We start from the raw sequence: 25180 nt of genomic DNA on the forward strand, positions 1-25180 counted from the left end.
CTCTAGAAGACATGAATCTTTTAAGGAGATTCACCAAATACTCTAAATATCGTGAACAGGAAAATATACTATGTTCAATTATATAGACCAATGCAACTACTTCACCTGGAATTTGTATGTCTCTTTTACTATATATACATGTGTATGTAGACTAACAACTAATGTTTAAATTGGGCACACATAATTTGAAAGTGTGAAAATTCCTTGGAAAAAGGCATTTGTTTCTATGAAAGAAATATTATTCATTAGGAAGCCCACAAAGGAGTGTAATATTTTGGTCTCATTTATAGCTTCCTAAATTAATTTGACTTCTTAATTATAAATGTTTAAGCTCTAGGGAAATGCTTACACAAATATAGATTCTTGTTTCACCAATAAATAACAAATTATTTCACCAAACAGAGTGACACTGTTGTGAAAGTTTTGGTACGTTATTTATTTTTAATCAATTAATTCACATTATGCAACAAGAATTTCTATTGAAAAACTACAAATCGATTTTGAATCCTGGGCAATAAATATATGAAAATCTCTGATTGCCTTATTATTATTATTTTTGCTCCGGCTATTTGAAACCTGAAAGCTTTCCAAATGCATGCAATTTTTTTTTTGAAATTTTGTAAACATTTGCTTCCAAGCTAAAACATCCTGCCAACTTTCAGCCAAGATTATTTTTATGGTTGAACTATTAACTTCTGAATATGGGGTCTTGTAATGGAAAAATTCCCAGACCCATAACTCCCATTGTGTAAATGACACCACTATAGGCTATTTTAGAGTATTGCATCTTGGTGTGTCGAGGTGCTGCATTGTTGAAATCCCCCACCCACAAGAGGCGAATTTCCGAGGGTCTTAATTTTGGCTCTGTTTCCTCCCAACTGACTCCAAGGAAAAAGTGTGTGAAGAATCTAAACTTTAGAATGAGGGTGGGAGGAGGGGGTAGGAAATTAGACTCAGGCTTATCTGGGAAAGCACATTATTTATTTTTGTGGATTCTGGATTCTAAAGTGTGGGAATATCCACTGACCAATCTGACCAGAGCCCCTTTGCTATATTTCTTAGACAGCCTCTCTGGTTATTGAACTGCACGATTAATTACTACATTAACTTCTGTTATGTTTAAATTCTCTTTTTGATAATGACTTCAAGTATCACTAGATGTAGATAAACTCTATTAAACGTCACTAATAAGTACAGTGAATTAATTAATAACCAGTTCTGTGCATAGAATTTGTGAATACCCAATGTATGCCATTTATTGCAAGATTTAACATTCAAGCATTTTCTAGAGCAAGACTAAATTTCTCTAGAACAGAGAAGCAGGCATCAGGTAACTGTGGCAGAGGTGGCAACTGGTTCAATAGTCTGTCCTCTCTTCATTACAGACCTCACAAGCATCCCCTTTTATCCACATTTGTTTTCTTAATTGCAAAATGCAGCTTTTCCCCTCTCTCCACCTTGTCATCTCTGATTTCTTTTGGTTGTCTTTTCCCAGTTGCTCTTTTATACTCTTGCTGGCTGTTTCCTGTTTACTCTTTTTTTGATTTTGTCTTTCCCTCCAGCCCTGAATGTGGCTTTCTTACAGACACAGAGGCCCCAGCATGACTACCCCAAAGAGCCAATTCCAGCTTGGACCCAGCACAACACTATGCTGTCAGGAAGGTGGCTGCCTTTGTGGCTGCATTAAAACAAAATGAAACAAAACAAAACACAAAACACCAAAGCACTAAACTGATCTTAATTTTAACTCAGAAAAACTAAGGAGATTCATTGCAAACATTCATGGAGCTTCTTTGATGATCATCTCTACTGTAAATGCATGCGGATGCCTAACTTTAGGCATGAAAAGTAAGCACTTGGAAAAAAAAAGAAAACATAGGTCAGTGCTCTCAGAAACATTTTTGTTCAGTCCACAGATATTCTCTGGGGAAAAAGAAAAAGTGCTTATCTTGTACTCTAGATTTTTTTTTTTTTTTTGAGCATGTAATTTTTATCAGTTTGTTTTGTTTTTCTTACTTTTTTCAGTCACTGCTTATAAAACTAGCAAGCAGAAGTCTCTCTGGAACAAGATAGAATCATGAAAGTTTTCAAGAATCTCGTCACAAACTAAATAGTACAAATTGCACATTCTTCATGGAAGTATCAGCCTTTAGTGCGTGCCTGGATCCAACTATAATAGATTATCCCAAAGTGGGAAAGAATGAACAGTATAAAATTAGCAGAACTGGGAGCAGAGCTTGTCTGGTGAAGGCAATATGATCTGCACTTCAGGGGCCTGGATTCAAAGGCAACGGGAAATGGCTATGTAAAGTTTTATTTTTGCAAGTAAGCACTCGGTAGGATCTCGAGAGGCAGACTGGTGCACTCAATTGAGTATCAGGAAAATTATAACAACTACAGTGCTTGTTACGTCTCAGCATAACAGCGCTACTATAATCAAGTCAGCTATTTACATAATAAACACATACATGTACATACCTCACCTAATATGAAAATATAATACGTTTGTGGCAAATATTCATGTGTTTATGTATATGCCATGTTTTGAATTTTTATGAGTCAGTTAAGTGTATTCCTGCCTAGGTGTCTAATTATGCTTTCTTGTGATATTAATACACGTGTCCAAAAAATATTCACGCAATAGTAGATCGCATTTATAATGCCATGGACTTGTTGATGTGACATTGTCTCAAAACTCGCATAACAGCAGAGGAATTACCAAAAAAGAAACAGTTAAGGTATAATAATAATTTTAGCCATTCCTTTTCCAAGTTGCTATAATCTACCCAAAGATAACTAATTGTTCAAAGTAAACATTCCACTCAGACCACAAAAGGAATCCATTACACAAACATATAATTCACAGTCATTTTTAGTGGGTTGTAAACAGTTTGGAATGAGCATAAAATGGGACAAAAATCAAAGTGAGCATTTTGAAATGAAAAAGTGTTTGCTACAAAAGGTCAGTCCCTTTGCTTGGCAAACTATGTAGAAAAGCCTGGGAAAATGCTGATCACACAAGCAATGAGGGAATTTTAAAGCCAACAGCCTCCTTGTTTCTTTAAACAGACATCGGAACCTATAACTGGATCCTGTCAAACAAACGACAGCAAAAAAATATAACAGCTGCTAAGAAGTCAAGTTGAGAGATAAAGTTTTTGAGGCTAAGGACCTTCTCAGAAGTAGACTAAAGGTCTTTCTTAAATCTTTAAGCAAGGTTATGGATCCCAGGGTGGCTTTTAGGCACCAAGTCAAATATGTAACTTTGTGTATTGTTCCTTTCACAGTATTTTGTGTTCTAGAAAAAAGACAGAAAGGACCAACTTGTTGATTAGCATCTCTGAGGCATTCTGCAAAGGAGCCTACACCTGGAATCATTAAATTTGGAAGACATAGTATCATTTTTTAAAAAATTGTGGTTAAAAGCATATAATATAAAATTTGCCATCTTAGTCATCTTCAAGAATATAGTTCAGTAGTGTTAAGTATATTCACGCTGTTGTATAACAGATCTCTAGGTATCATTTTACTGTTGTTAACTAGCTTGGGGGTGTATTAACCAGAACCAGGAATTACGAAGGAAAAATGAGTTGTTAGATCTTATTCCAATTGATGAATGCCAACGCAAATTATATTAAAAAGTTGTAAAAATTAGTCTATTCCCTTAAAAATATATTGGATACATTAAAATATGTTTAGGGTAGAAATATGCTCATTCATTTAGCTAACTCTTATTATATAAAAGAATTCTTTGACAAAATACATGTTTGGTACTATATTTTTGGGTATAAAAAGACTAGTTTACTATTTAAGCCATGTCTTTTTAGATATTTCACACCATGTGACTCTTTATATTAATATTTCATTGTCACAATGTGTCAAGAAAATAATCTGGGAAATAAGGCAAAATTAAACTTCTCCTGGTCTTACATGGAGAATAAACTAGACCAATATTTGCTTATTACTGAAGGTTTATTATACTTTTTTTTTTTTTTTTGAGACAGAGTCTCACTCTGTTGCCCAGGCTAGAGTGCCGTGACGTCGGCCTAGCTCACAGCAACCTCAAACTCCTGGGCTCAAACGATTCTCCTGCCTCAGCCTCCCGAGTAGCTGGGACTACAGGCATGCGCCACCATGCCCAGCTAAGTTTTTCTATATATTTTTAGTAGTCCAGCTAATTTCTTTCTATTTTTTTAGTAGAGATGGGGTCTTGTTCTTGCTCAGGCTGGTCTCGAACTCCTGAGCTCAAACGAACCACCCGCCTTGGCCTCCCAGAGTGCTAGGATTACAGGCATGAGCCACCGTGCCCGGCCTATTATACTATTTTTAAGCACGCACATTTCCCTGCTCTTTCATTATTGTAGTGGCTATTCTGTATTGTAGTGTCTGTTCTCTTATAGCACTTATTGTAGTTTATGCTAACGAACTCACATATTCATGTGTGTGTCTATTTGCTTAGTGTCTGTTTCCTCTGTATTCTCAGCCATAGCACAGAGAATTACACACAGTAGGTACTCAATAGCTCCTCAGGGTTACTTCATTCAACCAATATTAATTGACTGCTTACAATCTGTCAAGTACTGGGTGAGGATTTTTTTCCCAAACAATGGACCTTCACAAAGGGTAGGCAGTCAGTATACGCTTTGCATAAAAAGAACTATGAACTAAGGTCTTACTACTTATTACACCAGCTTAGATTGTACACTTTGCTTAGTTCAAGTCTCCTAGACCCTTGTATCTAACAGATACAGGTAATCCTATTTTTAAGCAAGCAATTTTTATACATATGTAATGTCATTAGAAACTACACGAAGTATTCTATATAGTAGAAAAATGGACTTTTCACTGCTTATCTCTACATACCACCAACATGTTACAAAGCCTCCCTCTACACACTTGTTCCTCTAGACCTCCAAAATAGTATCAGATGATCTCATGCTTTTCATCATCTTACCAAGGGTACATATTAAGCATTAGCCAAACAATGACTCAATATTTTCACAGAAATTGCTTTGGAAGAAGAAACATAAGTTGAGTTTTGCACTGGCTAATTACGGTATCTCATATACATGCTCTGCAACTGTAACGGCAAGGCAAGGGAGAATGAACCACTTGGAAGAGCTTTAAAGACTAACACGCTCCTTCAGTTTGCCCTCCAAATTTTGTGTGTATTTTCAAGGTTGAGCAGACAATGTCAGAAACCACAGAAATGACTTTAATCTAGTTATAACAGTTGGTGAGGAGGAGAAAGCTCTAGTGGTTTAGAGGAATAAAGGGAACCAAATCAAGATAAGGAAACATACTAAACAAGTTATTGGCTAAATTGGTTTACATTTGGTTTATGAATAAATTTTCTTCTAGGCATGTCCAAGAGTTGCAAAATTTAAAATGTAACTAATACCACCTTACCAGGGATGAATAAAGAATGCATCCCTGTGCCAAGGACTGGGTAGAATTTCCCGTGGAGACTATAGAAGCATGAGCAATTTGGTTCTGTCAAATGCAAGCAGGTAAGACCAATAACTGAATGAACTAATGGTGAGATCTGCCTTCCTGATTATGTTTCAGTTTAAATCAAGCATCTAAGAAGCATTTTAAAATATACAGCTACAGTTTACAGATTAATTTTTTTAAGGAGGAGAAAAAAATCTCAAGGATAAAAAAGAGGAAGGAAAAAAAAGGGGAAGGAAACAAATCTTTTTTTTATAATAGCCAGTGTGCTGTTGTAGTGAGTATTGAGGCCATTTTCCTAAGTCTATGAGAGTAAACACACAGTTTTCATTAAATATGCCTTTCCCATAACTGGTCCATAAGCATTTCCCATGACTCTGCAGTTGAGTGTCTTGGCTGCGAGAGGATCTGGCCATTAGAAGGAGGGCGCTAGATATGCCGAGTCCCAGCCGTGCCGAGAGACTTGGCACCTTCATATGCTACTTCCTAATACCAACCCCAGCATAAAATGTCATCAGAAGCCTGCATAAACATTGGACTTAGATTCACATAAATTATTTCTGTCCTCAAATGCTTTATGCCAGAATTTAGTAAAAACAACACTTTGAGTAAATAGAATTGGCGTATAAATGTAAGAATATTAATCCAACAAAATGATCATAGAAAAATATAATCAAAAGTACACACTTGTAAATCTTGCAATGATGTGAGAGGTTTATCTTGTGCTTCTGAATTTTTATTGAACATTTCCATAGAGTTCCTTTAAGCTGACACTGCCAAAGTGCTTTGAATTATCAGTTGCTTTGTGGAATTGTAAAGTCTTTGAGTTTCATTAAAATGCTTAGGAATTATTTTAATAATCGTATGTGTGATTAGCGCCTGTTTAGTGCTGGATCTACAAATTCATTTTAAGAGTAAACACTGGGACAATGAAATATAATGCTAGATGTGATTGCTCCTGTCAGCAAAAACATTGTCTTATTTTATTAAAAATCACCAACAAAATGCCATGAACAAAAGATGCCATTTCTATTTATAGACATTTTCTACTCTACAATATTATAGTATCTGCACACTGCAAGGCTGCATCTAGCAGAGTATTTCATTTTGCCTACGGTAGAGACATAAATTGAGAGGTATGGAGCTCTTCTTTATACATGCACACATCTTATTATGTGCAGCTTCCCCCAATGTCCTATTTGGATTTTTGGTCTAATATAATGGTGCTCATGCCGTCGATACTGAGTATTTATAAGTGAATGAAGATTTCCTGGAAATGATGACAATTTAGCTATTGGAAATAACATTATAATATTCTCAGTGATCCATTTTGGGTTTAAGTACTTATTAAATAATATTTATTCCTAAAATATGTGCTTATAAAATTAAATGAAATTGCAACTTGCAATAAGAACACATTTCTTTCTAAACTCCAATTGGCTTCATTCCTCACAGACACCTCTCCTCATGTCCATGCTGCAATTTCTGTGTTCTGCTCTATCTCTTAACCTCCACTCTTCTCTCTGATGTGTTGATGTGCTTTCCCCAAAGCCACTCTCTTTATCCACGTTCCCTGCCCACTCTTCCCCTTCTTGTTATTCTCTCATTTCCTACTGATATGGGAATAACAGGCTCCCAAGGCTGTCCTTACAGTATAATTAAAGTATGAATTTCCAGGAGTTAGAAATTGCAGACCATTTTTATTATGCTTTTATAATAAAGCCAGGTAACATTGAGAGAATTAAAATGGCTTTTTTCCTAGCAGATTACTTGGTAAAGATTTTTTTTTCCTGTTAGTTCTATTGTTTTAAGACACTAGGAGCTGGAAATGGGAATAGGTTCACCAGTTCTTTTTCTGAAAACACCTCTATCTTTTACGTGATATATATCCCCCTAGATCCAGGGAATATGTTGTAAACTTGTAACAGATGGTGATGAAGCTTTGCATTTTTATACAATACAATTTTTAAGATTCTGCATCTACTACATGTATCTTCCAGGAAAAATGACCTTGAATGAATGAAATCATAGTTTGAAGGAAAAACACCCCACAGATAGACTAGTGTAGAAATGATGAGTCAACTGGGTTTTGTTTTGTTCTCTTCAGCAAGATGAAATAATTTCAGATGAAAAACAGAATGTTGAAATAGAGGAATCAAAGGTCATCTTAACACTAGAGGTGTATCTGTCAATTGTCCCAGGAAAACCCATTAGCCATATTCCATCCTGAACAGGAACATGTGGAAGATGGGATTTCACTATCTGTGAGTAGGAATGCTATTTGCTTCACTTGGGTAATGTTGGGGGCTTACCAAAAATTGTTCTGGCACAACGTCTACCAGCATGAATGTTAGGAGGGTTCTAACACTGTGAATGCTGATATTTTATGAATGTTTTATCACTGGCTTGAAAACAAGAAGTTTGCAATTGAATCAACAGTATGTCAGACAGACAAAATATTAAAAAAAAAAAAAAGAACATTAGTGAGAATTACTAATGTCCCTATTGTAAAAACAAACTGAAGTTAATAAGAAATTTGATCTTCTTAACTGATTAACACAAGTCAAGTTTTAATTGCATGGCTTCCCAGACAAATCAAGTGGCACTGCTAACTTGAGTACTGGTTGTTTAGAGGGTGCGGTAACGGGGGAACTGCTAGATATTCCGTTACTCACCTCTTTTTTCGACAGCTTCAATGCATTGCTTTACAAACCTCGGAACTGTGGAATTTTCACGTTCACACACTGTGTGCAGATGAGAGCCAAAAATTTGATCTGCAAAAGAAACAAAGATGAGCTTCATTAAAATCCAAGCTTGCGTTGTTCCTTAATTTGATCTGTTTCCATATCCACTGCATGCTGAAATCTTCATCTTGCATAGGAATTGATTTTTTGCTTTAATTCCAAAGTGTCTATGGCAGACATACAAAGATCATAACTCCCTCCTCTACGGAACAGGACCCTGGCCCCAGAGTAAGAAAATGAACACTCTGCCATCGATTAGACAGGGATGACTGAGTAAGTTATAGTCTCTCTGGGCCTTAACTTTGTCTTCTATAAAATAATGACAAGGAATTAAAAGAAATTCTGCAAAATAATTAATCTTAGTGTCTTTGGTATGCTTAGTGTTTTAGAAGAAGTTTACCAGTCAGTGGTCATCAAAATTATGATTTTGTCAGTATATTTAGGACATTCATTCTTCAGCTCAATGGTGTGTGAAGAGGCAAGTTCTAGGAGGCTTACTTGGAAGTGCATTACTTAGCATTTCTCCTGCCTTGAATGCCCTTCCTCTTCTCTAATCTAAGTATCTCCTTTCTTTTAGGGCTCAGCTCAGATCACACTTTCTCCACAAACTTTTTCCTTCCTATCTCAACTTTGTGTCTCCTGTGACATAGGTTCTTTGGAATATCAGTTCCTCAGGATATTAATAGGTGGTTCAGGAAAAAGGGCCTATCATCAAAATGATATAGCAATGTTAAGTTAAACAAAGGTAAACAGGTTTCTCTAACATGTACTTTTATAGCCTATGATATGCTGATGTACACTGTGAATCTCCAGGAGGGGATAGAGGAGACGTTATCTCTCCAGCTTCTTTGAGCAAGATCCTTTTATTTCAGAGAACACGTATCTAGACTAATGTTTTTGAGAAGACACTCTGTGAAATCCTGGCCTAGCCCTCTCATTTGGGACGTGATTTACATTACTTTGCATTGTGTATTTACATTCATAATATATGGAACAGACTCTCTCAAAGCAGATTCTGAGCACCTGAATCATCTATGTCTTCTTATAGTCACCAGCACGTAGCGCAGATTCTGGCCCCCAGTATTCGCTCAGGGATGTTTGTTTTCTATAATTGTGGTAAAATATACATAGCATAGAATTTATCATTTCAATCATTCTTAAGTGTAGAGTTCAGTGGCATTAAGTACATTCGTAAGTTGTGCAACCATCACCACCATCCACTTCCAAAAGTTTTTTCAATAGCATTGATATTTATTACTGATAATGAAACATATTTAGTGGGCCCAAGGGCTTCCCATTTTGCTCAGAATGAAATCTAAATCCCTGTTGTGACTTACATGATCTGACCTCCACTAATTAACTGATTTCATGTGGGTCCTCTCTCACCCTCACTACACCTGTATGCAGCCCCGCTGTCCACATTGCTGGTTCTAATTCCTTCCAAGCACACTTCTGCCTTGGGGACTTTCACTTTCTTCTGCGTGGAACTCTGTTGGCCTAGGTCTCTGATCAAATGGCACCTTCTTATTATAGCCTTTCCTACATACCATTCTCTACAGAGCTTCCCTTGCCTTAGTTTTCTTAGAGCACTTACCTCAATCTGAAATATGAGACTGATTTGTTTTTTGCTTAGTTGTTTTCCCTTGCTTGGAATGCAAAACCCAGAAGGGTAAGGACCATACCTCTTTCCTTTATTACTGGATCCCCAGTACCTAGACAGTGTTTGGCACATATTAGAGGTTCAATAAATATTTGTTGAATGGCTGGCTGCAAAACATTGTCCTAGTCATTGGTGGAGGTACTCAATAAAATATTAAAAAGTATATGTAGAAGCAGGGAGAAAAAATAGATAATACAGCATCAGAGAATGCTAAGTGATATATTATTATAAAGGCGTACTTGAAATGGAGTGTAGTGAGACTTCAAGGAAGTCATGATTTTCATTCATTTCTTAAGAAAATGTAATGGTTTGAATTGGTGACAACCAATTAGGCTAAAGCATTATTAACATATTCCAAAATGGATATGCACATTTTTATCCAAGAGACAGAAGGAAGGTAAACTCAAAACACATGGATATGGTACAGAGAAGTGGGAAATAATCATGGGTATTTGCTTTGAATACTTGGTCAAGTAACAATGATTTGTTCAGAACACTGAGTAACCACCCACCACAAAGGGTGACATAAAATATTATTTGAGAAAAAACAACCCAGAACTTCAGATCAAATGATTTAAATTGGCTAGAGATTATAGTTAGGAAGAAGAATTGCTATGAAGTATAAAACCCCTTACTGCACTGCATAATTCAAATCAATTTCACAAATATTTATCGAGTATCTTCTGTCTTCACAGCGATGAGGTCGGCATATTAAGTTGTGAAAAAGACATCAAAGTTTTTTAACATTGTGGGGGCTAATAGAAGTACTCAAAGAATATACAAAACAGAATATAGCAGGTGTCATAAAAGGTCCTGAATGGTAAGAAAGATGTCCTTTAGTGTAAGGTTTTTTTCATGCTTTTTAGTGCTAATGTGGTATGTGGTGTGTGTGTGTGTGTGAGTGTGAAAGAGAGAGAGAGAGAGATAGAAAAAGGAAGTTTGTGAGATGGAGATCATTTAAGAAAAGGAAATTCCTGAATAAAGTGGATTTCAAATTTTGGAGAGAGTTTCATTTGTTTGTTTGTTTGTTTTGATTTGTTTGTTTTTGATAGGTGGATATAAGAAGATAAAGGTAAGGACATTCTAGGGCATTCACTCTTTTATTCATTCAGTTATTTGCAAAAGAAAATCCTGAGTGCCGATTCTGTGTGAGGAGCTAGGAAAGGCACTGGTAATAAAGCAGCCAAGACTCATTCTCTATCCTCGAGAAGTTTCTTGTCTATTGGAGGCAGCATATAATAAATAGGTAAGAACATTTCATCATGGAAAAATTCCATAACTGGAGAAGGTGGGGATTCAGACCAGCCTTGCAGCTTCCCAGAGAAGAAGAACTGAATTCTCAAGGATAAGCAGACTTATGTTGGACAGGTAAAAGAGGAGGAAAAAGAGCATTTGGGGAAGATGGAGGAGAGTAAACAAATGCTTCAGTGATGGGAATAATGATGGGAAGAATGATAGGAAGAATGGGGTGTGCTAAGGGAAGCATTCACTGCAGACTGAGGCCTTAAGAAGTATTGCAGATCTCTACTCACCCTCTTGTTTCTCTGCTATTGCCAAGAGAAGAGCTTCCCTTGGTGGCCACTGCCCCTTCAGCCTGGGCTCCAGAATAAGCACATATGCGACACAGCTGAGGCCAGCCCTTAGTGAAAGGACAAGTCCACTCAGATCTGCAGCTTAAAGCAGAGCAGCCCAGTCAAGTCTGCCCTGGATTACCTGACCCACAGATACACGAGAAAGAAATGCTTCTTGTTACAGGCCGCTAAGATTTTGGGTGTGTTTGTTATGCAGCAATAGCTTACTTATACAGGTGGCAGCAGGAATCCAGGTTTTTAGTGAGATATGACTAAGCTATGCTGTGAGAATGAAAACAAAGAGGGTTGGCAGGGCATAGAAACTAAAACTAGGACATGAACAAAACACAGGAAAAAATTCTAAATTTGCAAAGAGTGTAGAATTATGCCTTTAGTTTAGATTCAGTCTCAAGGAGGAGTCCCAAAGGAAATTGGTCTCACCTTAAATTTAAGCTATTTATGCCTTACCAAATATTATACCACTTCCAGTTCCACATTCTTTCAAGGTTAATTCAGTTCTATCCAATTCAATTCAGTGAATATTTAGTGAGCACCTACCATGTGCTGGGCGTTGTAAAGAGTGCAAAGATTGATTCATCCATTTAGTAACTATCTATTACATGCTGGCTGTAAGCCAGACACTGTGCACTAGCCTGAAAATCTAATGATGCACAATCTCCTACAGCTAAGGGGGGCAGAATGACTCTCACAAGCAGTTACAATAGTATGTGATTAATGCTATTGCATGGGTGTGTAAAAATAATAGTGAAGATTTATTGTGCACTTACACTAAGCCAAGCAGGGTTCAAAGTACTTTATATGTTCTAACATTTAATCTTCACATTGACTTCAACCCTTTGGTGATAGTATTATCATCCTCATTTTGCAAAAGAGGAACCAGTGACACGAGATACTGAGTCATTTGTGCAATGTCACAGAGCATTAGGATCCGGGAGGAAAATGATGAGAACCCAAACGGAGACAATAAACCTTAAGTGGACAGAAGGGGTGATTCAGTGGGATTTGGTAAGTAGATGCAGGAAGGGAGCCAACTCAGTAGGTGAAGATGACTTCCACGTTCCTTGCGTGGTTGAAGACTGAGATGCCACAACCTGAGTGTTTGGAAAATGGAGATGGGATTTGAAAGCTAAGATAAGCATTTCAGATGCAGCAGAATGGTGATGGGAGATAAAGGTGAAAAGTGCTCACTGGATTTTGGTAATCATGAGGATATGGGTGACCACAGGAAAATCATTTTAGTAGAAGAATGAACTTGAAAAGCAGATGGTTGTAGTCAAGGTTTGAAGAGAAGGTGAAGAAGTGGAGACAGCACATAGACTCCACTGCTAAGAAGTTTAGTGGTGAGAAGGACCGAGTACGGGAATTACTTAGTTATAAGGGAACACAGGACCTGGAGGAGGATTTTGAGTTGGGGTGGATAGGAGAGAATTTCAGCTGCAGCGTATTTTTGATTGCCAGGTAGCAGGGTGTGGTGCACTATTGGCTATTTTTAGTGTTTATAATGTTGGAGGTGGGGGAGGTGCATTACTGCCACTTACTGGGTGGTCCGTGCAAGTGCAGGCAGTCCCTCACAAAGAAAAACTGTCCTGGATTGCCAACAGTGCCTTGGAGAGAAAAGAGCCTAGATATATAGAATTTCATTAGATGCGGAGAGATGTTGGCTTTTGCTAGTTACCAGCAAAGCCAAAACTTTTCTTCTCACTTATAACCTCTTTTGAAACTTGCTGTACTCCCTCAAGAATGTGGGGCTCTGGAGTACAGGCTCTCAGCCCTCCAGGTGAACCTGATTAAATCAAACACTGTCATGTGGCCCAAGCTGGGCTAATACAATGCTCCCTCCAAAAAATTTAAAGTTCAGATACTGAGAGACTGAGGTAGTTATTTCTAAGGATTTGAAATCTAAGGCTGTCTAGAATTAGACACTGGGGGTTGGGACAGCCATTTGGGGAGATGGTCATTTGCAATGGGTGAGTGGGCACAGGAACAAATTTACAGAGAGGTGAATGGAGCAGACACACCTCAGCTCCTGACTTTCCAGTGCCTAACTCCAAGCACTATATATTCTTGCCATGGCACTTTGCATACCCATGTCATGGGGTACCATGACATCCCCTCACACCCCTTTCAACTGAACTCTTTTGAGTAAATTTCTGTTTATTGAAAGCAAATAAACTTGACTAGAACATGAACAGAGCGTTGGCAAAAAGTTTTCGAGAAAGAGATTGCAATTACAATAGGAAGGGCCAGCCTTGGCAAAATAGCTCAATGGGATCCATTGCTGTGGACAACACTGGTTAGGTAGAGTATGGTAGGCATCAACTGGTTTTGCCAGCCCTGTATCTATTCTCCTATCCTCTGGTAAGAATACTCTGATTTTCCTTTGAAGATGACACTTTTCTCATTTTGCTACCATTTATTTCAGATAGTGATGGCCCTACCACCTCTAGCTCCAAGGATGAACATGCATGTTATCTCCCTGACCACAGTAATTGGTTTAGGCATGAACACATGGCCCAAGTGGATCCTATCAAGTAAATCCTGACATTTTTTTTGATGTCACTAGGAAAGAGGAGCCTTCTGTCTACAGGAGATGTTAAACTATGGGGATATGAATCTGAGCTTCTAGAAGTTATGTTGCCACCTGTGGAAAGACATACTGGAGAATTAAGTCAATAGAGTGGAAAACAGAGTTGAGTGATAGGAGAGACAAAGATCTTATAGCATTCAGTCCTCCTAAGCCATCCTTGTCCCTTGGACTTTTCAATTAAATAAACCAGCCAATTCCATTCTCACTTTTACAGTCCGGACAAGTTTCCATCATTTACAACTGAAAGAATCTTGGTTACAACATTAGCTTTCAAGAGAAAATGATGAATTACATAACTGAGAAGAGATGATTATGCACTTGAAATGGCCTTGCAACGTAAAAAGTCCTATTCAAAGGAAGTAAATCACAGAGATTAAGCTAAAATGTCACTGTCGAATTTAAGTGCTGTTGTAGGATTGTTACCCATTTGTAAATCTGATACAGCCCAGAGTTTGGTACACCAAGGAGGACCATTAAATGACAGAAATGTGTTCCAACCACAAATCCTTCTATGTTCAAATAGTGTAAAAAAGAGGGAAGAGAGAGAAGATATTCTGTTTTCCAGGCAAGCATTAATGAACTAGCTTTGCCCCCTAACTGTTCACACCTGTTGTCCTGGCAAAACAGTAAAGATGATTTCTACTTTGCTCTTCCTTATGGTACTCCAGGAAAGGGAGCAGTCCCAGAACCCTGAGTGCCTTATTCCCCACCTATATTCCCATCTGTGGGCTCGCTGGCAATCCTTTCCTCCTTCCTTAAGAACTTTCTTTTTTTTTTAATTTATAAAACACCTCTTGATAGGGGTGCCAATATTTTTGGAATCCCCTGCAAAGCCTATGGCCTTGGCAGTGTGATCATTACATCTTCATCCTACCGTTTCAGCACTTAAAACCAGGGGTGGCAGGCAACACATTGGTTGGAGAAAATCCATTTCCTGCAATTTTTCTTTGAAAGCATCTTTTGGTGAGAAAAATAAATAGACCTTCCCCATGACTGTATTTATAAAATCATGTGGTTTACATAATGAATTGGTGTTTAACTAGAGAACGGTGGTTTTTAATCTTTAAGCTCTCAAACTTTTGACCGATTTAGTTAGTTCATCAGCACAACCAGGTTAAGTCTTCCAGATTACAAATTAGCTTCATTCTCCCTCATCACTGCTATATATTTTTTGACAAATTATAGAAAGAACACCCAGTAATGGGATCTTTGTCAGTTAGATTCCAAATGAATCAAAACTATGAGGAGAACTGCTCAATAGAGGCAGTTAAATGTTCAAATAATGTGACGGTGTTGTCATCATTTACCCAGGAGACAGTCTCCACATGCTTTTCAAAATGATGTGATTCTGCATTCAGGAGAGAAGGACATTGCAGTTACTGTAGTAAATTTTAAAAAGGGAGAACAAAGCACCTAGAACTGCACATACAAGAGGAAGATACAGGGAAGCAGGAGACAACATGGCAAACCCAACTGCTCAGCCACAAAAACAAATCAGGCAATTATCCTGGTAATGCAGTGCATTGGTTAAGGTTCAGGCTGCAAGCAATAGGAAAATACAACACCACTGTGGCTATAATAAGCAAAGGAAATTTTATTTGAATGATATTCAAGGGTGAAGTGGGAAGGAACTCAATGAATTTACTAGAGGCTGGAGAACCAGTCTTGTAGATATTTAGAAATCAAGATGCTGAGGAGATTCGTGAAACAAGAAGGAGAAACAATTGTCTTGGAACCCTGATGGCCGAGTCAGGGTGCTAATTTCATTGCCACCACCAGCGCCAGCACTGTCGCAATGACTTCTAATCATCAATTGCTCAGATTTGAAGTTCCTCCAAAGGATGCCCTGTTGATTGAGATTATGTTATAAAACATGGGTAGGAAGAAAAATATATAGCCTTTGTAGCTTCCATGGTACGCAGGATTGAGTTGGAATTTTTCTTCTGCAAAAATGCCACACACATGGGCAAAATTGTTTCCCAATAAGTTTCTGTAATGGAGAGGCAGTGGATATTGAAAGGCAAAAATAATATTTTCAATGTGGGTAGTTTCAGCAATTTAACTGAATTCATCTTTTGATTTTAAAGTATAAATGATATCTGTTTTTCCTTTTGAGAATAGGTTCCCAGACCATATTTTTCGGATTGCTTACCAAAGAATTCTGTTTTTACTCTAATTTTTTATATTTTCTCCAGTTCCATCCTCACTATATTTTCTTCTCCTTTGAAATACTCACAACATGAACCTTTATCATGTAACTTTCCCAAAACTTTACTGAGAATGTTTGGAAAAATGGGTGACTTAAGTAAGTGCTATAGTTTACCAGATGGCTTATGTGCCTTTGAATTAAGACACAGAAAAATATACCTAATGCTGAAACATCGCTAAATTTAATGTGCTGCAAGTGCTTCAGAAGGTGCTGCATTATCTTACGATGCTTTGGGTCTTTGATTCAAAATATCAGTTACTGGGTTTTTTTGGTCCATAGATATCAAAAATTGGGCTGATTCTCTGCTGAATTTATAATACACACTGCAAGCAAACCTCTCTAATTGCCTTGTTTACTTATGATTTTTTTTTCTTATAAAAGGCAAGTACAGGAAAAACCTTAATTATTTTAACTTTTAAGTAGTTCGGAATCTAAATAAATAGGAGTTACCAAATATGTGCACTTCTGTGTATAGTTTTCCCCCACATGTTTATTCATATTTTTACATCTCATCAAACTGAACAGATTCTAACGTCTCTGGTGGATAACAACAGTGTCTACTATGGAAACTGGCCTGGAGGAGATTTGTCTAGACTGTATGGAGAGGACCTCCCCAAACAAGGATAGGCTGAGTTTCTGTAACTGCCAGTTGAATTGGACAGTTGGCTACCAGAGTAACACTCATTGACAAGGACAGCCCAAAGAAGAGTTTCAGGAATGAGCCAGCTGCCACTCAGATGGACTAGCAGAGTTCTTCCTAGCCCTTTGTATTTTTCCTCTTTGTTCCAAAGGTGGAGGCTTCTGGCAGTCTCCACCTTTCACAGTTTTACCCTCAACCCCAAACAGTACTTCTGTGAAGTACCCTTTGGCTCCTTCTTTTTAGCTCCTAAACTCTCATGGATATAGAGATCAACTCAATTTTGGTCTGATCAGTGCAATAGACATTTTTTTGAGTACAGCAGCCAGGAAGAAATTTCCATCTTAAACAAAGAGTTATGAACTCAAGTAAGATAATGAGCATAAATTTTTTCTATATTTTCCTACTATAGACAGCAACTTTGTCCTATATTTCTCCTTCCCTCTGCTTATTCAAAAGCAGCACTCTACCACCCACGACACACACATACACAGACTCACACAGACACACACAGACACACAAGACAGAATCACAACAGTATAGAGAATGGTTTGACCAAGTGAATCTTTCATGCATTTTTCTAGTTATGCATTGAATCTATCCATCTGCAAGTATTTTTCAATGCCTAATGGGGATAGAATAGTGAAAAGAATACTCTCTGCCTTCACACAGTCTATATGCAAATGGGGAAAATAAACACATAAACACATTAATATATAACATAATGTCAGATGGTGATAAGTGCTATGGAAAAAAATGAAGCAAGGCAGAGAGATAGGGAGCTAGTGGTGTTGCCATGGAAGGCATCTCTGAGGCAATAGCATTCGAACAGAGACCAACTATAGTGACCCACTGAGCCATGTAAGTACACAGGGCAGCAGCAAGTGCATAAAGCTACAGGAGAAAGCTGGGTGTCTTAGAGCAGAAGCCAGGAGGCCTGGGTGGCTGAAGGAGGGTCAACAGGGGGAAGTGTGGTCGAGGATGAAATAAAAAAAAAATAGCTTGAGGGTCAAAGCAGATAGGACCCTACAGATAACAGGAAGGACATACATTAGATATTATTTTAAGTATGATTTTTAGTCTAAGTATTTGGAGATTATTGAGCAAGAGAGTGTCAAGATATTTTATATTTTCAAATAACCCTTCTAGTTGCTGAGTGGGGACTAGATTAAAGGGGGTCCAGATAAGCAATAGAGAGGCCAGTCTGGGGTTAGTGAAATATTCTAGAGAGAGAGATGATGGTGCTGGAATAAGGTAGTTACAATGGAAGGGATTAAAAGTTGTTGAATTTAGAATATATTTTTAAAGTTGAGATCTGCTGATGAAAGTAGAAGACACAAAATAGAGTGGAGGGTGACTCTAGGTGGCACCTGACAGTGGTATTTCCTGAGAACAAATAGGAACTAGAGTATCAAGGATTGCTCTAAATAAATCTGAGATGCCTTCCAAACACCCAAAGAGACATCAAATAGACATTTGAATATTCAAGTCTGGAGTTTGAGGCTGACGTATTAAGTTTGGAAAGCATCAACCTATAGATGGAATTTGAAGCCACACAACTGGAATATTTCAGCTCTGGAATGTTTGAATAGTGTCCAATAGTCTGAGAATAAGAATGAAAAGAGAAAAGAAGTCTCTTCCCAAAGCCTTATCATAGGAGGACCCCAACATTCTGAGGCTGGGGAGAAGAGCAGTATTTACCAAAGCAGTGCCCGCTGACATAAGAGTTTCAACATGAAGGAATGAGACACTATAAATAAATAATAATTCTAAAACCACTGAAAGATTTCATGTCCAATTTCATTTCCTTCCATATCTCTTTCTAGGCAATAACTTCCCTGGAAGTACAGAGTTGGGTAAAATGGTAACTGGTCTACCAGGTACAACTCACAGTCCAGTGGGAAGATATTAAAATAATGAAATTATACCTTTGGGATAAAGAGAAGGGAGGACTAGTTGAAAATGCGGAAGACAGGGAAAGCTTCCTGACATTGGTAACTTTGAGCTGGAAAAGTAAAAATGAACAGAAGTTTACTAAATAGAGGAAGCTAGAAAAGAATATTCAAAGTGAAGGAAACTTAGTAGGAAAAGATAAATGTAGTTCTTCCACTTATATTTATATTTATATGTTTATTATAAATGCCGTCTGGTTGCCTAATGAATACACAAGTGAAGGAATGAGTAGACTAAAATATAAGAGAATAATTTATAAAAGAAATTGATTTCTATCTAAAGATGGCAACATGATCACTTGAGTATGAGAGGAATACATTTGTTTTAGTTTGCTTTAGTGTATTTTGGATGATTAACATGGCCAAATTTTGTTTAGCGAAGACTGTTTATGTACATGGTGGGTTGACGATATTTTCTGCCTTTCATTTGCCTGTCTTCATCTCAGATTTATAGAGGAAACCAGCAAAGAAAGGGGGTAATGAAATTCAAATATGTTCAATTTTGCTACCTTCTCCCATATTTGTGCACTCTTTATGTCATTTAAATAGAAAACTGCCCATGGAGTACAATTGCTCAATCATGTAACTTGCTGTAATTAATCTGAATTTAAAACTTTTATCAATTAGGTTGTCACTTACTTGACTAAGTAGGAAATATATTGGGGGGTTAAAACTACAATGAAATCAGTCATTTTATTTCTATTTGAGTGACAAATCTGAGGAGAAAATCTGATCCATAAAATTTATTCAGGTAGTTGATTGAACTAATTCTAAATTATTTAATTTATATTTTAATATGGACTAACGCTAGAAACATCCTTTAGTGGTTAAGAAGAGTAGAAAGATTCTTTTTGGGTGAGAAAAGAGTGGAAATTTTGACTCCAGATTTAAGTAATATCTAGGAAAGAAAACTGTACTTTTCTTAATATCAGCATAGATTTGTTAGAATCCCAGGTGGTAAGACTTCAATTTATTTGCATGAATGCATAGTTCAATAAGAAAAGACTCAAATTTAGTTGGAGTAAAACTGCTTAATGATTTCAAATATTACTTTAATTTATTAATATAACAGGTTTGAATATCTATAATGGAGTCTCTTTCATTTGGGTCTTAAGGGTGTTCTCAAAGCCACTAATGCTGAGTGCTAGGTATGCGCTGAAGTACCTAAGAGGAAAGCACTTTAGGTTAAAAGCACTTTCTCTCTCAGCCTCAGGTTAAAAGCTATTTCAGGATTCTGTTAAAGGCATTCTTTAGTCCTCAGCTTCAGCTTAAAAGTGGTCTTTGATGAAAAGTGCTTTGAGGCAGGTAAAGGATTTTTTAATAAACCATATTAAGAGCCGGGGAATCACACGGTTCCGTGGAAGCATTGGCTAGCTCCGTGGAGATGTGATGTAGGCTCTGCTCAGGAATGCCCATTCCCCATGGGCTGTTCTGAGCAATGCGGTCCACTAGTTATTCCATGCAAAGAAACTGAAAAACATTTCCAGGAACGTAATTGGAGAGAAGAGGTTATGAGCCCAAATTAGTAGGCCACGATGCACACATTTCCGAAAACATTTTGTCTCATTTGGGCTTCCAGTCAAATACAGTGTGTGTTTCTCATTTTTCAGCTCCTACTGCAGAAGCTGACAATGCAGGAACATTTCTAATACACCTTATCCTGTCTCAAAGATGCCCACAAAATTGAACAAATAGGTATCACATTCAGAGATGCTGCTTTGTCTACTGCACATTTTATGGGTTCATTGCAAGCTCCTGAGTTATATTATGATTCCGGCTAACAGGACCTCCTGTGAGGGGAGGGGCCATGAAGCAAGGGAGTATCTCAGTTGGATCTGCCTATGGAATTGGCAGAATGATGTCCACTCCAACCTCCAGATTTTTACTTACAAGAGTTGCTATTGGTTGATGAAAGACAGTCAGCCTCGGGGGAATGTTGAACTTGTGGAGGTCAGAGGGAGTTCTGAGAGATGGCAAACGGAGCATGTAGCCTGGCTAATTCCCAGGGAGTAGGTTTGACTTCTGCTGAGGAAAGAGTCTCAGACAAAACAGAAAGAAGCTATTTTCTCACCCTGTGAGAGTCAAAGACTAGGAGTTGCTGCTTCACATCCTAAAAAACCAGGTGCACCATGCAGGTGGGGTGGAAAGAAGAGTAGTCTTCCGGTTTCCTCTGGATGCAGAGTAGACCCAGGAGTGATGTGTGAACCAGAGGGATTGGAGCACCTTCTGGCAAATGGGAGGTTTTCAGCTTAGGAGCTCTAGGCAGTACCCAGGCAGGGAAGCAGCTAACCCTCAGAAGGTGCTGGCTGCACAGCTGTGGTGTGTTATCTACTTTGTGCAGTTTGTGGTCAGTGGGAGTATAAAAGAGGAAGAAGAAAGTGAAAGGGAAGAAGTCAGTCCTTATCAAATGCAATACACTTCCACACACTCCCATAAATAGCTGAGAAAACCTAGGAGACAGAGAAAGGATGAGTTTTGATTAGACAAGAGGGAGCCATAACATAGGACATTTGTGCCTTAAGGTCAGTGTTATTTCCTTTGCACTCATAGCTTCTGGGGCCTTGGCCATTGGGATTATATAGGAGTTAAGTAAAATTAGATGACAAGCACCAATTCTGTAATAAAACCTTCTAATATGTCTTTCCATCAGTCTTCTAGTGGAGCCAAGTTTGCGGGGCATTAAGGTGACTGTCTTGATAGAGAATATTTCCTTTTAAACAGGGATGTAAAGTCTGAGTCTGAGGGAAGGAATTACAACTTATACATCTTTGTGGGCACAGTGTCTAGCCTATTGCTTGCCAATAGGTAGGTCCTCAGTAAATGTTTGCCAAATAAATAAGAATGAATAATAACTATTAAGTGAATAACAAAATAGCCTGTAGACTACAAACTCCTTAGCCTAGGACTGTGCAAAACACTGGCCACAGACACTTCTTCTCACCAAACTCTCTACATTTCATCTAAGCCACTGTTCCCCAAGCTTTCCTATGATTGTGCACCTCAAAGTTCTTACTAATTTCTCCATGAGTCTGAAGGCTCTAACTCAAGACTCAGTCTAAAGGAAGCATTAGATAGAATAAAGGAAGCATTAATCTTTCCCACACTTTTCCACTTGTAATTTCCCCAAATTTGTAACCTGAGTGCCCCTTAAAGCATTTGACATTTGATATATTATGAAATATTTTTGGTGCATTTATCTTTCTTACTCACCTCTTAGAAGCCCTGCTTTATGTAGCTTTGTATCTTCTTAAACATAGTGGTTTAGAGAATACATGTAGGTAGGCAATATGAATAATAATCAAAACTATAGCATGAGGAAATGCAAGCATAGTTCTTCATCCTCATCACTGAATAATGCCTGAAAAAGCTATATGCACAGTTCTAGGCACATAGAATATTCAAAATGTTGACTTTACTAATACAATGTCACAAAAATCCCACTATAATTTCTCTGTTTTGCAATTTTCATAATATGTTCTCTGCAATCGGGAGGACCGATGTGCAATAGTAAGAGTAGAATTAGGATAAGAGTATAACACTAGTTATGATTTTCTATGCTGATTGCTTTTGGTATAACATCAACAATCCTAAGAAGTATTACCTAGAAAATAATAAAGGCAGAAAATTTCATCATCTTGCTCAAATTCACAAAACACAAGTAAATAGCAGAGCCAAGGCTAGACTCCAAATCCACTTCAAAATTTGGTGATCTTTATGGTTCTGCAATACACCATTTTCCTGAATAAATGTAATACTTATAGCTCTTTCAAACAGCATAGGAAGAGTCTAGGCTGCTCCAGTCTTTCATCACCACCTTATCAACTATATCATACATACCCAAGCCCAGAGAGGAAAATAATTTTTCATGTGTTTTATTATTTCAAGAGTGCTTTACATACTTAAACATCATATTATCATATAAGCATCATATAAAACTTAGTACAGGCTTTATGCTCCCATGTGCCTTTCTCCCAAAAATGAACTGCATGTATTCTTAGATGCTCATCCAGTCTACGATTCTAGGCTGGTTGGTTACAATAGGGGCAACAGGCTTGGACCCTTCCCCAGCAGAGGCTGCCTAGACCACTCCTAGCCTCCAGATGGTATGCCCAAGTGATTAGTGTAGACTCCTCCCAACAGATCTCTGATCAGTGTCTATGATCCACGTCAGCACGTGAAACTGAAGCTCAACACACATTTCTAAGGCAGCCTCTCAGAGAATTGCATCTTGGAGGCCAGAAAGAATCCACAAAGAGAAGCTTCCTCTAGGCTTTGGGTAGTGTTCATACAGTAACGACTATTTATAGGAACAGATGGCTTTGAGTTGTGACAGGGAAGTACTTTCCACTAAGACTTGACCCCAAAGTCTTTATTACCATTCCCAGAATTCCTCAGATACCATGTCTCATGTCCCCAAACGTTCTCCAGTGGGCTATTTATTCTCCACCTCCTGGTCCTGGATCGAGTAAGGTTGTGGTGCCTGCCTTCCCCACTATCTACTTTCTGCCCTATCAATCCCTTTTGAGGCCACAGTTCCTGGCTGGGCCTTCTGCTTCCCGTCCTGTCCTCCATGCTGTAGCATGAGACAGGCACACGTACTTAGGTACTGCCCTAGTCTGTGGAAAAGTCTAGTCAGCACCTAAACTGTGTAGTCAACATTAATACTTATACTCCTGTACTACACAGCCACCTTTGGAAGACTTTCTGCATATCACTGCACCATCTTGAGTTGAACATCATCTCATATTCAGATCTGATTGTCTCTCCTCATGTGCTTTACAGTATATTTCCAAGAAATATTATTTTTCTTCAAGATCATTCACTCATACTACAGATACATGGTCTTTCTGATTAAAGGGGTATGCATGAAGTGTGTACATGTACATAGGAAACTTAAGCTAGAGAATTTGAGGTATCTGACATCGTTGGGAATTCTGTTTTTGATGAAGTGAGGGCCTAACCTTGCTTTTCTTTCTAAAATGTTTATGACTTCTTCAACTGGTAATTATGTGAACAGATTTATAACCAAAACAGGATCTCACTTCCTCTTTTGACATGTTAATTGTTTCTAAAAAAACGTTAAGTGAGGTCCTGTCAAATTCTTTACATAATATTGAATGGTCTCCTATGCTAATTAATTTTTTTATGATGGAAAAATTGTGACACACTCAAGGCCCCAATGCATTGGAAATGTGAAGTTATAAAAGACATGAACATAGTATTTTACTGCTTGGAGAATGAATGTACAAGGTGGTACAAATGACGAGGGAGTCAAGGGGAGTAATGGCTTTTCTGAAATTTAGAGTATTTGGAATCTCAAGATATTAAGATAGCCTCAAGATATTATTTGTAAACCATCTGCTTTCTTATTTCTCAGCCTCTGTTATGTGATAGATTCCCTCATTGTGAGGTTAACTGAGGCCAGCCCTCTTCCGGCTCCATCTTTTCTTTTCCCCCTATGAATTTGAGTTCCAAGTTCAAAGGGACATGTTAGGAGTGATATATTCAAGTTATTGACCCTTGCATGTGTTTAACTTGGATGACATCTCCTCCAAAATCTCTCTCCTGTCTCATACAGATAGATAAGAAAATCATTAAAAAACTGGAGCTCAACAACTGTTGAGAGAGAATAAAATTTCTCTCTTTTGCTCTACATTTCTAAGGGAATTACATCTTAGGAAAATATCAGTCCTTGCAGCAGGTTCTTAGATGGTTATCTGCACAAGCTATCACAACAAAAACATGATTCAATGGCCATCATGTGCCTCACGAAGGCATCGAGCTAGGCAATTTTGAGATTTGGTCCAGGTATACAAGTTACAATTTTTGTCAAAATTTGAGCAGTAAATATATCACAAATTTTCTTACATTGATCAGAATATTCATGGCTTATTTTGTTTTAAAATCAGAGCATCCTTCATAATTTGATTTTCTTACATGTCTGTGCATACATAACACTATCCACTGGTGTTAGTGTCAAATATATCTAAATATCTTATTCCATTAATAGTAATTAAAACTAGGTTGATATTTGCTACATATTTGGGGGTATGCTAGCTAAACACCATGATTCAGTTTTTCCTTTTAAAATAAATATGTGAAATGGGTACATGATACTTGCCTTTATATTTTGTCAACAAATCCAAACTTAATTGTATTATTATTGATTGAGGCTCTCTATTGGTTAGCTATATAAAGTGTTTCTAATATAATATTTTTAAATGGAATATCAAAGGTAAAATATTATACTACAGACATGTGAAAACAGTCTAGAGCTAGGTCACAGTATTGTATAGTAAGGGCATTAAACTCTTAGAAAAACAGAAGTTGAAGAAGGCCTGTATTATA

The 25180-nt window shown here is 37.7% G+C and overlaps 1 protein-coding gene across 1 annotated transcript in view; it reads right to left on the minus strand.

Moving 5' to 3' along the window:
- Nucleotides 1-25180, minus strand: part of ARHGAP15 (Rho GTPase activating protein 15) — a 614346-nt gene that overhangs the window by 219088 nt on the left and 370078 nt on the right. The window contains exon 10 of the mRNA XM_012641747.1: nucleotides 8127-8225. Within this exon, the coding sequence (XP_012497201.1) occupies nucleotides 8127-8225 (99 nt within the window). The remainder of the gene's footprint in view (nucleotides 1-8126; nucleotides 8226-25180) is intronic.

This window comes from Propithecus coquereli, unplaced genomic scaffold, assembly GCF_000956105.1.
Source record: "Propithecus coquereli isolate 6110/MARCELLA unplaced genomic scaffold, Pcoq_1.0 Scaffold169, whole genome shotgun sequence".
Classification (NCBI taxonomy): domain Eukaryota; kingdom Metazoa; phylum Chordata; class Mammalia; order Primates; family Indriidae; genus Propithecus; species Propithecus coquereli.